The sequence below is a fragment of the Diplotaxodon limnothrissa genome, linkage group LG7 (assembly GCF_057381915.1).
Source record: "Diplotaxodon limnothrissa isolate DT_005_m linkage group LG7, D_limnothrissa_male_GT1.1, whole genome shotgun sequence".
Lineage (NCBI taxonomy): Eukaryota > Metazoa > Chordata > Actinopteri > Cichliformes > Cichlidae > Diplotaxodon > Diplotaxodon limnothrissa.
This window is the reverse complement of record NC_140602.1, coordinates 9,358,538-9,376,977: the sequence shown is the minus strand read 5'-3', so window position 1 is coordinate 9,376,977 and position 18,440 is coordinate 9,358,538. Positions and strand designations below refer to the sequence as shown.

General features: G+C 41.5%; 2 protein-coding genes across 2 annotated transcripts in view; one reads left to right on the top strand and one right to left on the bottom strand.

Annotated features, from left to right (window-relative positions):
- The window catches only part of mafb (MAF bZIP transcription factor b), a 48,491-nt gene extending 33,138 nt beyond the window's left edge, over window positions 1-15,353 (top strand). The window contains exon 3 of the mRNA XM_085359148.1: window positions 11,571-15,353. The gene's annotated coding sequence lies outside the window, so the exon portion shown is untranslated. The remainder of the gene's footprint in view (window positions 1-11,570) is intronic.
- wwox (WW domain containing oxidoreductase) overlaps window positions 12,077-18,440 on the bottom strand; it is a 135,830-nt gene continuing 129,466 nt past the window's right edge. Inside the window, exon 9 of the mRNA XM_085359146.1 lies at window positions 12,077-12,903. Coding sequence (XP_085215272.1) covers window positions 12,712-12,903 — 192 coding nt within the window. The 3' untranslated portion in view covers window positions 12,077-12,711. The remainder of the gene's footprint in view (window positions 12,904-18,440) is intronic.

The window sequence follows — 18,440 nt, the reverse complement described above, 5'->3', positions numbered from 1 at the left end:
TGTGTGTGTGTGTGTTATCATTTCATTCTGATGCACAAGATAAGCACGTGCTTACTGCTTTTACTTGAAAGCGCCTCTCTCGCGCTCTCTCTCTCCTTAACAGTGGAGTGCTCTCGTGATGCACTTGTCTTCATAACATGTGGTGCATGAATGCTTGCGTAGATAAGATAAGAGAGGAGGTGCAGATGCTGACACAGTCGGCGCTGTAGTGTTGCAGTGGATCTGTTACACCTCTAGGTCTATCACCTTTCGCAGCAGAGCTCGTCTCAGTGTCCTTTAGCCCTAAATCACCGGGCTGTCTCAATGTGTGAAAGCTCTCTCTCTCTCTCTCTCTCTGTCCCCCCTCAGGTCTGTAACTCATCCTGTCTGTCTCGTCGCTCTCTTCCTCCCTCTCGCTCTGCCTTTCCCATAAGTCACTGGGTTTCTCTTCATTTCTAACCTGCTCGCTCACTGCTCCCTCATAGCCATTCATAGTTATATCTTTGTACCACTTGGCTCCTCTTTCTCTTTTCCTTGCTCTCGCTCGTCTCGACGAAATTTTCATATCCGCTGAAGATCTGAAAAGACTCTTGTTGTGCACTTCCTCCAAATCCCGCCATTCATCTCTTTCTCTCCTGTGGGAGGTTGTCTGGCTGCCTGCCTGACTTACAGCAAGCTGAGTGATGGACATGAGCCGAGACCCAGTGCATTACGCTCCTCTGCAGCAAAGCACAACAGAGACCAGACACTACTGTATAATACTGTGCTGAATACAGAACGACGCACACAGGAGGATGATAGACAAAAACTGAACTCAAGTAGTGAAGGAGTGATAAACAACTTGTCACTCTGAGGGGAAGAAGGGTGGTGGGATCTTAGGTCTTTGAGCTCATTATGTTAATGAGCCAAGATAAACGCAGCGCGAGAAGAAACTCTAATAACAGAGATGAGTATTAATGCCAAACTTTCACACGCATGATGAAAACAGATGTGAGAAAGAACACCTACTATCTTGAGTTGCAGGCTGTTTGGCCTGCAGCATTAAAAGTGCAGCTAAGAGAGTCAAACTGTCAGCATCATATCTTGTGCTGAGCAGACCTTTGTAGGAGATGATAGAGAGAATGGGACTTTCTTTGTTTATATCCTTTCCTCCTTCACCACCACCTCCTCCTCCTCCTTTTCTTTCCCTCGGCGTTTATCCCAAATCCAGCTGTTGTTTCCAACACATCCTCCGAGCCTTAGCTGCCCTAAAGTTAAGAAACAAAACACATTCATTCTGCAACACCTCCTGCAACATACACATATCCAGTATAAAGAATGCACTGCTCCAGGACTGCATATTACAGACGCTCCATCGAACCCTTCTCACTCTTTAAAAGTCCAGCATTTTTTTGACGCTCTCCGCGATATTAGATCCCCCTGAATATTTTAACAACCCTTGCTTCCCGTTTGTCATTTCGCTCCCTTTTTATCTTTGAATATGCCAGTTATTTCACACCCGTGACCCCTACTCCCTTAAACCAGAAGTCATTCTTTCCCCAAAGCCCTCTCTGACTTTGTCTCTCTTCTCTTTTCCTTCTCATGATTTTCAAAATTCAAGCGTGTCTCCCCGTCTTCTAAACGTGTCTGTACACCCTCGGGGCGCGTAAGATTTAAAGCCATTTTCTGAGGAGTTGAAAAAGGTCCGATCCATAATCACCAAAAGTACCTCTGCCTTCTGCAGAATTACAATAGCAAGCATTTAAATGACCGACATCCATATCTGTATCTCCCGTATATCACTGCCCGTCATGACTCATATACTGCGGGCCGAGCCGAACCACACGCTTGGTTTCAGTTTCACGTTAATATCCTTCAGATTAAGTGGTGGGGTGGCCACTCCATCGCTGCGCAGCATGTTCTCTTCTTGTTTTCCATGCAGACACAATGGAATATAATTAGTCGATAGCTGCTTTGCACTCAGGCCTCTGCATGTTGCTAATAAATGCTAACAACAGAGAGTGAAGCCATATGTCATTTGCTGCATTAGCCACTGTACAGTTTTGTCAGGGAGACTGCTTGCAAGTACATTACATACATTAGCAACATTTCCAGTCTCTATCAGTCCTCTGATTACAATAAATGCTCCCTCGCATTGTAACGATGGGCTTCACAATAATGGGCCATAAATTAATACAGTGCTCAGCAGTAAATACTATTATGCTGTTAGTGTTTACAGCATACCCATGTATATGTAACTGAATCGGTGGATAATCACTATTCACAGAGGCGGTCCTTCCAACACAGCAGACACTTACTGTCCATTTGCTGGGACAGTGCCCCTAAATGTCACTGATTTCAACAAGGGACTGATAAGTGCATCACAAGCTGAGCCTTACGACTGTTATGATACACCAGCAGTACACCGGATCTCTTTTTTTTTTTTAATCTTACAGAACAGGGGGCAGCTGTGAAAAGCTTGTTAAGGTATAATTCACTGCTCTGTCTGTGTCATTTGGGCCTTGTATTATCACTGAGATCATTCCCACACGCACAGGAGCGCGGAAGCCCTGTGAGTGAATGGCAAGCAAGCAAGCATGTATGTGTGTTGGGGGTGCTTCCATATGAAATGTACACGAGGGTGAATCTCAGTGGTGTTAATGGCTTTTTAAATGTCAGGGAAAGTCAGGGAATGATAAAAGAGAGATCTGTTATCCATGTCCTCATGATCACCACGGAGCACGCCGCTGTTCTCACCTCGCTGAGGAGCCTTCAGCTTGTGTGTGTGTGCGTGTGTGCAGGAGTAGTCCAACTTCAATCCCTGCTGATGCCAGCATGATTTATGCACCAATCAGATTAGCTCTGAGAGAGAGGGCGAGACAGTGCGAGAAAGGGAGTGGGACATTAGATATTCGGCGACTTTCTGGTTTATAGTGATTTTCGTTGGGTATTTGGCCGAATACAGACTTTGAACAGCTAAAAATCAATTCATTAATAAATTTTTATTCTTCTGCTCGCATTGCTGTGCATTCATCACTGTGTTAATTTTTTGCTCAATACAGATGGATACAGTAAAGACGAGGTATTGTGCCTGGAGGAAAGTATTTATGCTTTTGTGCTGAGTAACGACCCAGCTGAATTGGGGGGGAAATTAAATCAGTAGGTTTATTGTTCATAAAATATATCTATATCCAGATGTAAAATTAAATGACTTAGAAGAAGCTACATTCAGCTGATCCCTTATTCGTAAGAGGTAGCTCCACATGTGTGATTTGCCGATCTTTTTATGCAGGAAGGCCAGCCTGATTCAACTTGGAATCAAACCAGAGAACCTTTGCTTAATAATATCTTAAAGGGTCCATAACAGATAATTGTTTCATAACTTTTTAAGTGCTCTAGGTTTATGGTGGACATTCAGGTGAAAGAAGCTCAAAAAGATTTTACAGAAATGGTAATAATGAGTGCAAAATGACATACACGGGAAAAAGTAAGTGTAAATAAAGGAGTCTAAATGATGGTCAAAGTTAAAATACAATTTTTAAAAGCTAAAATAAAATTTCTTGGTTTGTTTTATTGAATAGTGTTTCACTTTTAACTTTATGAAACAAAACATATTTTTACAATGTTGCAAACTGATAAATAAATGATAAATCCATCATTCAGGCATAAAAAAGACACATGAAACTTCAGTTTGGAATTTTAAAATTTTAGTTGTAGATCTTTTCAGTTTTAAGTACACAAATAAACACATAAAACACAAATAAAGGTAGAAAGTAGTGCAGTAGCCTTCTGCTGTCGATGCAACAGATTTAATGCATCATTAGGGCCACCATTGTTTCCTTTCTCCCCTCGCTCTGGCTCTTTCATGGAGACAAAATCAGTTTTCGCTCAGTATCTCGAATCCTCATTAAAATCAACACAAACCATGCTCTCTAAAATTAAATCTTTGTATACGTGTGTGTGTGTGTGTGTGTGTGTGTGTGTGTGTGTGTGTGTGTGTGTGTGTGTGTGTGTGTGCGGTTTGCACAGCACCCTGGCCTGCTCTAACAGAGGGTTGAGTGATGTCACAGCAGACTGCATTTTAATAGAGAGGGAAGCAATTAGAGAGGGGACAGGCCGAGAGGTGGAGAGATGGAGAGGCTGTCTGTGTGACACGCAGTGCGCTCAGTTCACACACACACTCATTACTAAGGATGAGTTAATTAATTGCACAGTGATTCACGGTACTTGTAATTAATCTCGTAGATATGTGAGTGTGTTTTTGAGAGGTGACTCTTCTCCCTTCCATTTATAATTTACACACACACACACACACACACACACACACACACACACACACACACACACACACACACACACACACAGAGGTACAGACAAGTCTTCCTTAAGGCTACAACACAAAAATTCTATTATCTGCTTATTAGAGTTGTTGTTATTATTGATTATATTGTTCTTAAATATATTTATGGCCAATAAAACCTATTCAATCAGTGAGCTGACATATTTTGATACTTGACACAGGGTTTGGTATGATTTGTTACTTTTCTAATTGTTTAGTAACTTAAAACCTATGCACTTTCTTTTTCTAGTGTTTTCAAAATAGTGTATACCTCTCACTGTGTAATAAATGCTGAAAAAAAACATAATAAGACATTTTATATGTAATTAAAGGAGTCGGATATGTCTGAATAGAAGGTTTCCAGAAATGCTGTCTTTGTTTTTTTTGGTTAAAATACTTTTCAATCACGTATCTGATATTGCTGTGCTGCTGCTTTCACACAAAGTATCTTTGCAGTTTGTATATCAAGTTGTTGTGATGCAAAGCTTTAGGATTTAGAGGGAAAATAATTTACAATACCCCACGAGGCAGTATAAGGATGAACATGAATAGTTCAAACACGAGGTTGCAGTTGTTTTGAAACCTAAAGTAAGTCAAAAGTTGAACTGTTGTGTTGAGTTTTCCGTTGTAGATTGTCGTGATATCACATCGTGCAGTGATTGAAAGAGAGCAAAGCATCATGTTATCATTTATTTACCTTGTAGCGCTCGCCTTCATCGTGTCCCTGCAGAAATAGCCCTCACAGTCCTGTCCCTCTCTCTTTTTTCATTTCTTGGGAGGAGATTATACAGTTAAGAAATTAACTGTATTAATCTTGCTCTCGTCTCTACCCATGATCCTTTGCATTCATCAGCAGGAGTGGGAGTGGTGGAGCAATCGCATTTGGAAATTAAACAAATAAAAAAAGTTGAAGATAGCTGAGTGAGTGATGAAGCCAGCCAATTGCTAGCAGCATAAATCTCCCCCTGTCACCACCCCACCTCTGCCTACACACATTTGGATATTGTTATGATTTTACCGTGTTTGCATATATGAGCCTAATTTATTAGAATCAAACACCATCAAGATTATTTACAAGCAACTGCTGGTCTGCTGCCAATAAGCCCATTAAGTGCATTGTTGGAGAGTGGTTATATGATCAAATACACAATAGTAATTGTGAGTGGAGAGAGGCCAGAGTGATTCTCAATGAGGTGATTATCTGCGTGCAGGTTATTGTGCTATTTCAGCATGACATGTAAATCTGCATCGTTCCATCAATCACAGAGCCGGCTGTCAGCAGAGTGATGTGTGAAAATGACAATGACAACCCCAAAGGATGAAGATGGAAAAATCTGAATGACTAGTGCTCAAAAACGAATTCATTTTTATGTTTCAAAGAAAGACAAGAGTTTTCTATACTGGATACAAACTGGGTTCCAGTGTCTTTGTCCTTCTGTTGGCCATTTATTAGTACATCACAATGTAACTTGTAAAAATGCATGCAAAAAAAAAACGCTACGAAATACAGAAACACACCGACCAGCTGTGATGGCAATGCTTCAAGGGGGCAACAAACAAATGATATAACAATAGCTGAGACATGCTTGTTACTATGGCTGTTTTGGTGGTGTTGAGGTTATGTACATATTTGTTTTTCTTAGCTTTAATGGCATGATTCATATATTGGTTTAGTTTAAGTAGTTTTTTTATAGGGACAAGTCTGTTACATGAACCAGGCAGTATACCACAGCCTAAAGCAGTTTGCACTGCCCGATTGTCTCGCTTGTCTTTAAGAGCCATTTAAAGATATGATATTTTTAAATGACCCCTGTGCTTATTTAATAGGTAACTAGTAAACAAATCAAGTAAATTATGCGGTTCCTAAGAGTAGCTAAAAAAGTAAAAGCCTGTTCCACAGTTAAATATGCAATAGTAAACGAGCTAATAATAATAATAATAAACCATTCCTAACAGCAATGAATAATACAAAAGAAAAATCAGTAACTTCCAAAAGTTGTATAGACTAATTATTAGTTTTAAAGTTTGTTGATTACAGTATGATGTTCATTTTGCAAATTATGGTCATACGTTGAGTAAAACACATTATATTGAAGTGGGGTATGCTTTAGGGTGGGGCTCCTCTAAGATTGACCACATGAGGAAAAAAAATATAAGCTCGGCTGTTCACAAATCAATGAGTGACATCACAGTGACTGTGACCATCTTTTATATACAGACTGTCACACTTTTTGTCTTTTTGTATTTTGGTGCTTTTGGTTTTTTTGACTGTTGTTGAGCTCAGCTTTCAGGGTTCTCATGCCCACCACTATAGTGCATTACATGTATTTAGCTACAAGGAGATATGAAGGTATTATTGGTGGAAGTCTGTAATATTGTTTTATTAGTCCTTGGATCACATAGTTTCTCGGCATGTGTGAGAAATGTTACCATTTAGAAGACTGCTAAAGAAAACGTTATAATAAAACAACATCTTTTTTTTCCTTTTCCTTTTTTTTTTAAATAAACTAAAAGTTGTAAGAATAGTTAACCGGCTCCCAGCAACTTGAACAAACCTAATGTATTTTTCTTACCCATTTGGGTTTCCAAAAATATTTTGCACTGTTGAGCTGCTTCAGTCATATTCCCATGACTGTACACCAACAACAGGCACTCACACATACAAACACACACACAGCAAGTGAGAAAAAAGTGACATAAAGCAGGGGTCTGGGGCTAAGTAAGCAGTACACCAGGTTATGCGTCATTTACCGCGGCTCAATAACAACCTTTCTCTCTGCCCGACACACCTGGTCACACAAAATGACACATGCTGTCCTTTGAGAATGCTCACAGACACACACACTAAGCATATCTTTTTTCACCCCATGGCGGCCTTAACCAGACACATTACATCCCCACTCAACTATCTGCTCGTGACAGATGTATTTATGTAATGGTTTTGATAGGTATTGATCCACACGGCGGAGCCAGTTAAGAAAGCGAGAAAAATGAGATTTTAAAATCAACATGGCTGAGGGGGGTGTTTGGTGGAGATGATAGCTAAACAAGAAGATGAGTGACATGAGTGAGAGAGAAAAAAATCATGTCAAAAGTAAAGCGAGGAAAGTCGTGCCAGCGAAACCTTCAGAGGAAGACGCTCAGGTGGAAAGCGCTCACGAATTTGATTCACAAAAAGAAAGCTCTAAGAAACATGCACAGTGTCTCTGCAAGTGTGTGTGTGTTTGCAATGGCATGATCGTGTGTGTGTGTGTGTGTGTGTGTGTGTGTGTGTGTGTGTGTGTGTGTGTGTGTGTGTGTGTGTGTGTGTGTGTGTGTGTGTGTGTGTGTGTGTGTGACCTTGGCTTGGCCCGGTGGTAAAGTGGGGCGTCAAGAGAGTCAGTGTGTGAGCAGTCAAGCGTTCTCCCTCAGATTAGCAGGCTTTATTACTGCCACCAACCACTGGCCTGACAAATCCTCTTATTTCATTTTACCTTCCTCTACCTCTGCCTTGTTCTTTTCCTCTCACTCTTTTATTTCACCTAAAACCTCCTCCCTCTCTTTCCTTCCAGCCCTGCATACGCTAGCTTTGCATGCTTCACCTTGCACCTCTCCTGGCTCCCTCGCAAGTTTTCCCTCACAGCATAACAGCCCTATTTTCTATTTCCTCCCTCTTTTCTCCTCATTGTCTTTCCGTCTTCCGCACGGCTCTGCTGAAAGCTACACATTTCTTTTTCTACCTTTCTCCACTCCACCTCTTGCTCTGCTCCTCCCTCTATCTCCTTCCCACTCCCTGGCTCTCTATAGTGTGATGAATCTGTAGACAGGGGCTAATAATTGTACTTCAGCCCAAGTGCTCATTTTTCTTTGTGTTTGAAAGCTGTGACAGGCAGGAGCTCCTTTTTCTTTTTTTTTTCCCCTCCACCCCCCTGTCCCTTGTCTCCCCCTTTCTCTTTCCCTTTTCTTCCTATCCTCACACAATGGGTGAGTAAAATAACTCAGGGTTTACAAGGTCATGCTGTCTAGCGGTGAGGACTCGCTGGGGATTTGGGAGTGGAAGGATTTCCTCAAAGGTGCCGTGTTGAGACTTCAATAAAAAACAGAAAGTTATAGATTGCACAAGCAGATCTACAGGGGGAAATAAGTGCATTTGATAGTGAACAAGCTCAGTAAACTTGGATTCAAATGTTACCATGACTATGAGTCTTCATGGAAGAATAAATGATGAACTGAAGCATTGCCATGGATTAAAAACATCTACTTTTGCATGCATGTTACACATATTTTTTTTTAATCATTTAAAAGAGAACTCACCTTAAAATGCTCCACTTCCTGCCATATGTGGCAGTTGCATGATCTTTACAATGCATTCTTTTAATAATAATAATAATAATAATAATGTGCCCAAAAAATAACTCTTTTTTTTACTGCTTTTTATTCATTTCATCTCAGAAATCAATGGTACAGTAATGGCATGGAGAGACTGGGGGAAAAATGTCTGTTTTTGTAATACTGAAACAGAATTAAAGTATTTCTTTAAGAATCTGCAAACAAGACATAAAAAACATTTTGACAGGCAAATTTTTATATTAAAGTGGGCTAATTAAGTGGAAAGGAGCCTGGGGAAATAATCTTTTAATTTTAAAATATATATAATTTAAGACTCTATCAAAAAAGCAGCCTGCAAGCAATCCAAATCGTGAGATATTGAAAGAAAATCGTATTTCCATTGACTCTGCTGTGGTACTTTATGAAAACTGATCAACAGTTTTCATCCTAATGCCATCCTCAAAAGAGAGAGATTAAAAGAGAGCAGTGGGGAGGGAGGATAACACAGAGTAAGACTTTATTGCCTGCTGTAGTTAGATGGTAAATTTCCTCCTGGCAGATATTTATTGGGTTAGTTGAGTCTAGAGAGAGCTTTAACATTGATTGTGATCATTAAATATATCCGCTCGAAATGGCAACATGGCATTCCTTCGGTCGATGGAGCCAATAGGAGCAGAACAAAGGCATAATCAAATCAATCCTCTCATAATTATTCTTTGAGAGGTGAAATTAATCACAAGAAGAAATAAAAACAATAATGGAAAATGAAATGATCAGTCGTAAACAATTACTGCCCAAATTGAAATGAACTCAGTGAAGGGGGAAAAAACTCAACTGTAAATCCGACTAATTAAAATAACATTCTAATGTATATCGGTTATTTGCTTTACACGGGCTTTCAGTTATTACATTGTTGGGTGTCGTTATTCTAAGAATTGGAATAAAGAGAAAAAGAAATGAAGGGAAACAGACTGTGACTGTGTGTGTGTGCGTCTGTGTGTGTCGAGCCTTAACTGTTGGGTCAAAGGATCAAGGTCCTCCTCTTGCGAGAGTCGTGCTTCTCCTTCTTCTCTGCTCGCTGAGAGGAAGTGTAGCATATTGATTAGCTATCAGATGATTCCGATAGGGCCCGATCGATAAGACTTTGCATGAAAGCCAGGCAGGACCCTCCCACTTCACTCAGGCACACACCCACTGATCTGCCACTGCAGTGCACACCCGCATACAAGTCTAGTTGTTTGTAATTCTCCTGAAGATTCTCCTTTGAGTTCTGAATCTGGCCCTTCTGTCAAAGGCTTTCTTATATGCTCAGCTTACATAGAATTGCGACTGATAGACTAAGCCTGCACTTTTAGTCGAGAGCGGCGATATCTGTAGGCCACAAATGGTCTACGTTACATGATCGCACGTGTATAAAGTGCTTTAGCTGGTGTCAGACTGTGATAATATAAAATTTGCAGCACTTCTGAGATGTATCAGTCAAACTGATGTGTTTCCAGCATACAGCCTTCATCATTAGTACCAGTTTCTTGATATATAGTCATAAACAGCATTATGGTTATTTTATTCTGAGTTTCTCCTCCAGCAGAGAGGTTGGGGAAAGCGGGCTAACATTACAGAAGTCCCAGGTGTAGAATTACACTCTTTAAGATCATTTCAGGAGGCTATAAGAGCCTACAATAACATAACTATTTGAACAAGTCAGAATCCCTTTGAATAAGATTATATTTCAGTAGTGGTGAAGTGTGAGAACAAGAAGTGAGACCTAATTTTTAGAGACCCAATAGAGCAAAAAAAAAAAACCCAAACAATTTTAATAAACCACATATGAAGTCAACAAAGACAAAACAACGGAACACATCAGGACAGACAAACTAAATCAAAATAAAACAGAGGGAAACTAAACAGCTGACGTGCTTAACACACTGGCGAGTACGTCTGCTCACGACTTGATCAGTCACACACTCGGGAAGGGAAAACGTCTCTCACAGAGGCTCATGTCAGCACATACACAAAATGCTCTGTAACTGATTGGCAAGTAGGCGAATTCTCATGTTTGCCAAAGTATGACCATGAAAGGGCCTGAGCCTTATCAGCACCATGGACAGCAGCTGGGAACATCCTTTATTAGTGTTCAACTCCTCGTCTGTTTATGACAGATTTCTGTATTTTTAGTTTTTTCAGACACAAACAATTTTTAAACACACGTTATTTATACCGTTTGTTCAATCTGATGCAAAATAAAGAGGCAAAAAGATTCTGGACAGTTTAATAAAATGTTGTTTTGCTTGCTGTACTGTGCATGCGGGTTGCTGACTGTTCCTGCTCTGTGTGTGTGTGCATGTGAGTGTTTGTACTGCATCTCTGTTCCAGGTGTGTGCAGTGCTGTGAAAGGACAGCGATAAGACACCTGTACTCTGGGTACAGAACAGATTATAACAGCAGTATCAGTTTCTGTGCAGGGCACAGCATGTTTCTGAATGTTCTGTCTGTTCCTGTGCTTTTTTTTTTTTTTCTTCTCTTCAGTATGTCTGCCAGGAAGGGAAGAAAAGAAACAATACGTGAACAATGTGTGAGAGTAAATTATATTAAGTATAACTGTGGTGCTGTGTCATTCTGATGATTCTCTACAGAAGGAAACACAATGAGGATTCATGTGTGAGGGTGCTGGTCAAACGTACGATTGCATTGATTGATCTGTTCTTTGAATACATGATGAGTGCATTTCCTGTTCTGTCAGAGGGGAAAAAATACTGTAAAAACAGCTTTTAACTCTGTGATGTTCATACCTGGTTAGTACACTCTGGAAAACTGGAAACTGTCGTACTTAGACTTGTTGCGTACTTCTCAGCTCCCCACACAAATATCCCACCTAATGGTCTTCAGACTTCTATAGAAGGAATTCACATATTTCTGTACAACAGATTTTTATTGACTTGTTTCTCTTTGTGTGTGTTTTTTGCAGATATCATGACACTGGAATGCTGTTTCAAGACCAACCTACGGCATCCGGACTGCCATAAAGCACAATGTCTCAAAAGCGTCCCACCCCCTGTGGCTTCAGGGCAACCAATCCACAGCAAATCCAAAGCCGGAGTTCAATACTAAAGCGGATGATTTAAACAAAAAAAAAAAAAAAGAAAAAAAAAGGGAGAACTGAAGAAATTAAAGATCCTGGACTCTGTAAATAAAATTCTCCACCTTCTGTATTTGTCATTCAAATGGACAAAGATTAACCCGTAAATATCTCCAAATTGTAACTTACCAGAGCATAGATTGTCAATACTTAGGTTGAGTAAAATAGCAGAAAAAAATATGATGTCCACCCCCCTTTAGCACATGGCCAGAAATCAGGATGTTGTAAATACTGTACAGAAAACAAATAGGGACGTTGATAAGAAATATAAGTATTGCAAAATTGTGTACATAGCCATTAGAATCACACCTCTACTGGGTTTGTAATTCAATAAGTTTCACATGCCCATTACTATTTATTTCTTCTTGCCCAAAAAGATTTAGCACAACGATTAGCAAGCGCTCTGTATCAGAATAGGAAACATAAACACCAACATAGAACTAGACAAGAGGATATTGAACTTAGAGACATTAATTGGGAAGACATTATATTTGCTGATAGCCCACTATTGCTGGAATCAGATGCATATGCCGTAGAGTGTATGCTTACTAGTTAAACCTTGTATTGTTATCAAAACAGGTCATTTGCATTTTGTTTACATCTAATTTAAGTAGACGTTTGAGAAAAAAAGGACTTTAGAGCTTAAAAAGGTTACAGAGAGAAACAGACAAAGAACAAACTGTGACAGGTTCGGCTCAGATCTTCACCTTTCCCCCCACTCCCGGTTTTAAAATACTACAGCAGAGCTTAACTTCACTTAAACTTTAACTAATTCAATAGATTGTATATGAAATCCCCTCCTGTGCTGTATATTTAGTGTTTTAGACGCTGTAGTGATGTGACATATCCAGATGGGCTTCCATGGTTTGGCAGCTCTTACAGTTAGTCCACACCTAACGAAACATCAGCTGTTTCCTTTCTGATTCCTCTTTGGCTAGTTGCCCTCCTCTTCCTCTTCGTCTTCTGTCCATTAGAGGGCCTGTATGCCCACTGACCTCTCTGCGACCAGGCGCTCGCTCAGCTCCCACAGGCTCGTAGCACTGCTCGGATCCTGGGCCTGGGCGGATGTCTGGCAGCGGAAGCAGTTGTTGAAGTACATGCCGCCCAGCCCTTCCAGCTCCGGTGCTACCGCACAGTACACTGTGGTGGCCGCCCCTTGTTGCTGTGGACAGACAAAAAAAAAAAAAAAAAAGAAGAAGAAGAAGAATCAGTGGACGAATCACGACGCTGAGACAGCAAGGCGGCGTCGGCCTGCAGGAGCAGACAAAATATGGAGAACTCGTCTAACGACACGCAGACTTTAGGATGTGTGCTGTATGGAGGAAAAGACAGAGGACATAAAGCAGACTCTGACCACATTCCTTTGTCCTCTGTGAGACCCACACACACATAGACAGACACACGCATACACACACAGACAAAAAGAGACAGCAGGACTGTGTCTACAGGGGGGGAAAAAAGACTCGTGCACACACCGTCTCTCCCCTCTCCCTGCATCCCGATGACTGGGTCATATAACTCCTTACTGTATATATATTTATATACATATATTTATTTATTTATTTCTCAGCCAGGTGTGTATAGGACATCTCGCTATGTGGGACCGTGTGAATGCTACAGATGTATAGACTCACAGAGGATAAGGCGGGAACAAAAATATTACACCAGCTCCTGTCTGGATGGGAGTCACCAGGGAAACTACAGCTCTGATGTGCGATGTGTGAACAGCAGGTTTCAATGCCATGATTATCAATATGTATATTTTTCACGTGATGTTTATTAATATTCAAGTGCTGGAAAATACAAGTACAACTAAGTATTTAAATCAAAAGTTTTTTGGTTGTTGCGTACAACACACAAACACGTCGCACGGTTTTCCCTCCAGTTCTTTCTCAGTAATTCTCTCAAGGCAAGTTTAAACCTGAAGATCACTCAGCCCGGAAAACTCACTCTGTTACACGTCGTCTCAAGCCGAGACGCGCTGTAAAAGTGAAACAGTATTTTTACGCAACCTGCTAAGTTCTCTAATACACCCCATCCCATCAGTCAGTAATTAGCAAGGATATTCACGGAGAGAGATTTCTGTGACATTTGAAAATGAAAGCTGAAACTGCGGCAGAATAAACACGTCAGAGAGAATTACACACATAACCCGACCGCTCAAAGAGGGATCTTTCATGCTGCAGCTCCAGCTAAAAGCTGCTGTGACAGCTTCCCTGCAAACTCCAGGGCTGGAGACGACTTCTATGCGGCCACATGAAATGGCTCGCCTCTTTATCTCCTGATGTGAGGGAGCGAGAGTGAGACGGGGGTGGGGGCAGAAAGAATGAGAGGGAACACTGATGTGATGACTGAAGGCTAGTGTTTAGCACAGAGCACTGGCACACACTGAGACAACCACGTATATGCAGTAGTCAAACGCGGGCAACACACACAAACGTACACACATGCGTAATGGAGGCACATTACAGGCCAACTGTTTGAACAGATTCCCAAAGCACAGGCCAGCACACTAAAAGTGGCAAGATCCTATGTCATCTAAAGCTTTCACAGCCTAGTACAAAAATATGCACCAAAATGCAAATGCTACGAACACAAAAACACACACGCATAAAGCAGATTCCAGGAAATGTTTCTCTCATCGACACACGCAAACCAAAACGGGCACCCACACACAACTCCCTCTAAGCTCTGAGTAAAGTTCCACCAGGAGGAGCCCTGGTGTGTAACGTCGCAGAAGCAGATTGAGCGTGTTTGAAGTGCTCCGTGATGAGAGAGCTCGTAAACAGCAGATGAAAAAGGCAGCATCTCTCTGTGTGCCGCTGTCTGTCTCACCTGCCAGTGAGGCGATAACTTCATCCACATCACATGTCGCCATATCAAAGACCGACAAATGCCAAGCAGTGTCTCTGAGTTGCAGGTTCACACGCACTCAGTTCAACTCATCTCTCTCACTTAGGGCATCTGATTTAGCTCGCCTGAAAGCCAAATGCCTTTTAAACTTCACTGAAGATTTCAGCGCCGCCGGCTCTGACTCCCTGACACCACCTTGAACTTGGCTGACTTTCAGACAAGTTTGTTTGCGTCCAATTACCAGACAGTTGGGTTTAAATATTGATATAAAAAAAACAACTTTCATGTTCAGAATCCAGATTTATGTGGCTGAAATCTGAAAGGTATTTCTATTCTTTAGAAAAAGCTTCTCTGCTGGCTGCCACGCATGCAGTTAGTGACAAACGGAGCAGTACATGGGCTGTTTGTGCGGTGTGCCCAGCAATGTGCTATCTTATTGGTGTTTAGCTCATCCCCCTCGCCACTTGACCTTGTGACCTCTGTAAAAGATAAGGCTGATGAGATTAGGCATTAACATGCTCAACCACCCACCACAGCCATTTATCACTGTGTGTGTGCGCGTGTGTGTGTTTGCAGATACCAGGCAAGTAGGTGGCGGGCAAGGATTTCGCTACACTTACAGTTACACGCTGCCTGAACACAAGAGCGTATCTGCGCACAAGCACGAACAGATACACATATGAACAACCCGCACGGAAGGTAATGTCACTAAACCAGTGTGCATCGAACACATCTGTGCCGTCCAAAGATGATTTCTAATCCGAGTTAAACTGTAGATTAAGTCTGTAAATTAAGCTGTCTACAAAATGATGGGTGTGTGTCTTTCTATACTGTGCACCTTAATGTGAAGCATTACCTTGACTACAGTAGTTTTATTATCAGAGACATCTATGGTACCCAGAGCTACAACGTCTGCCCAGAGAAGCTGACTTGACACTGACTTAAGCTCCAAAAAATAAGACTTGTCCTTGGATACTCTTTCGGAATTGGCCTCTTCAGGCATTTTAGTCCAAAAAATAAAAAGTGAGACAAGTATAGGAATGCAGTTACAAATCTAACTTTAAATGCTTTGAGAGGGAAACTCTTTAAATCCTTTAGACGACCATCTTGCAATTCCACTTTAGACTTAAGCATGACTTCTTTGGATGACTTCAGACTTCACTTTCACATTCCCGAAAACAAAACTAGCTCTGTTACCACCACACTGATTCTAGGAGGGAGGGAGGGAGAGAGGAAGGGGACAGACAAGGAGGATCCAAACCAACCAAAACATCTCCAAACCGAAAATTTTTCTCTATGCTAAAAATAAAATGCAAAGATCTCAGCAATATGATAAACCAATGCCAAGTGCAGAAGCAGGTTTTATAGATTACGTGTGTGTAGATCTTCCTTTGTGGGTAATAAAAATAAACATAAACACTGAGGAAAGACTTACAAAACACCCTGCAATAAGCTGACTGCTGATAAGTGGCAATAAGCCTGTACTTAGCCTGGGATTCAACACTACGGTTCTGGAACTGCTCTGGGACCAGATCCAAGTCTTCCAATCTCAGCATTGACTCAATACCCAAGGACCTCATGGACTTGCAATAGAAATGTCCTTGTATAGTGTTACGCAATAACCCGTTGTTGAGAACATCTTACTGAGCGTATCAAAAGCAAAAAGGGTACGTGGGGGAGATGTGATGTTGAATTAACAGTATTGTTACTTTGCCGTGTTCTGTTTTGTGTCTTCATCGTCCGAGTTGTATAAGCTTTCTCTGACCCTGTGCATGTGACCCTTTGACCCCCACATCTGTAGTTACGTCATTGACCTCTCCCTCTGACCTGGATGTAAATAACCCAGTACTGTAGAGCAGTCTGTTTTTGGCCCATCCCTGTACATACAAACCTGTAAATACTAATGGCTATGCATGCTGAACACCTAGCAATTCTTTCAGGTACTTTTATAATCCCCAAATTCTCATATGGCATGTGCTATAAAAAATAATATAAAAAAAGTAGAAAAAGTAAAAGATTCAAATAAAAAAAAGTTTAAAATAAATGCGTTGGTAATATTGTCAGGCAATATCCTCTCTTGGACAGTGTGTGTAGAGTCTTCCTGTTTTCTTACTCCTGTGGGTGGTTCTCTCCCTTTGCCTGTCCTGTGTTTCTGCTCACCATCTGTGTCAGTTGTTGTCAGTTGGCATTTGTACAGCAGCGAGGGTTGAGGCAGAGAATAGAAGAGAGGAGGAGTGTCCACCAGCTGACCTCTGTGATGGCACTCCAATTCAGCAGCAGTGCTAAGTTTTGGCAAAGCGCTTTGCGCCTGGGACACAATTTAAAAAGTTTGTGCCTGGCCCGAAGCACACATACTGTACAGCATACTGTAAATCAGTGTTTGCAGTGTGAAGGCCCTCTATATATGTGCAAAGGTACAAATTTTTTTTTCCTAAGTTTAATAATCTGGAGAACCTACTATTTTTAGCCCATTTTAGACAGTCGCATTTTAGGAAAACTGACATGTTTTCTGTCCTCATTTGTAACTAGTAAAACATCTGGATTCTAAAGACAAGTACTTTGAGAAAAGTCGTTTTTAACCATCCAGTGTCATAAGGCTACGGCACTCAATTGGAAAAGTATTTCCTGGCTTGTAGTCTTAGTAAAGAGGAGGAGTGCAGTTTTTGCCTCAGCCCTCTGCCACGCCTCGTGGAGTAACTATCCTGAAAAGTGGGACTCCAAACTGATTGTGATTCTGTTCCAGGAATGTTTTTCTTTTTTTTCCACCCTGAACCTGTGATGTTTAAAATAGATGGAGGTGTCTGATTTTTAATCTGTGCTAAAGATATTTTACATTTAATAAATAACCATTGAAATCAAAGCTTGGTTTTTGTGCAGTTTATGTGTGTACGACGGTGTGCGTTCAGAGCCATCTTTGCCCTCAGCTGTAGTAACCTCTGCGAGCTGACAGCTCAGCTGAGCGTGCCCGGCCCAGCTGTAGAGGGAATCCTGGGTAATGCGGTCCCCACAGATAAACAAGCTGCCCTTCTATTCAGCTTGAGCACTCAACCAAGATGAGAAGAGATTAGCACCTAAAACACCCCAGTGCACACTTCAGAAAGCACCCTGACACTCACAACCATGAATCCGAGGTGGCCTCCGTCACCCTGACTGAGGTAACGTTAGATAACCAAAAGTCAAAAGTGCTCTGTTCTTTAAAAAAAAAAAAAACATAAAGAAAACTCTATTATGTATAAACTGAGAGCCTGGTTAGATCCCCAGAGAAGATCAGATCTTCGCATCATGGTTCGTTCCAGTGACTAGTGTACTTCTGGTCATCTGTATGCACTAAACGCTATTTCATAATGTCGATTAGCGCACAGGCTGATGGCTAATACTCACCTACAGGCATCGTGCTCCCCTGAGGGGCATTAAGGATTGGATGGAGGGACCGGCTTCCCCCCTCCCTGCTTCACATTCCCTTCCTTTATCCTACCTCCTCATTCTCTGTGTCTATCTGCCTTACCCCCTGCTTCTTTCTCAGCCCTATCTTCTCCATCAACCGTGTGTAGATCCTTATTCCCCTGCAACTTCATCCTCCTCCATCCCCATAACTCACTGAAGTGGGCGTACAGACCCACTGTAACTGAGGCCTCACGGGTAAATGGTCATAGTAGGACCTCTTGGAGGTAAAAGGATCTCTTTCCCTGGAGCCCTGAATCACAGATGAGCACTGTCAACGGTCTTTCTTTCTGTAATACAGTGAAGCATGTGAAGGCAAACAGAAAAAGGAGCAGAGGGGTAAACTGCAGGAGTGACAGAACACAACACAAAGCGCAGCAAAACCCCCAATGCCTCTGCACTATT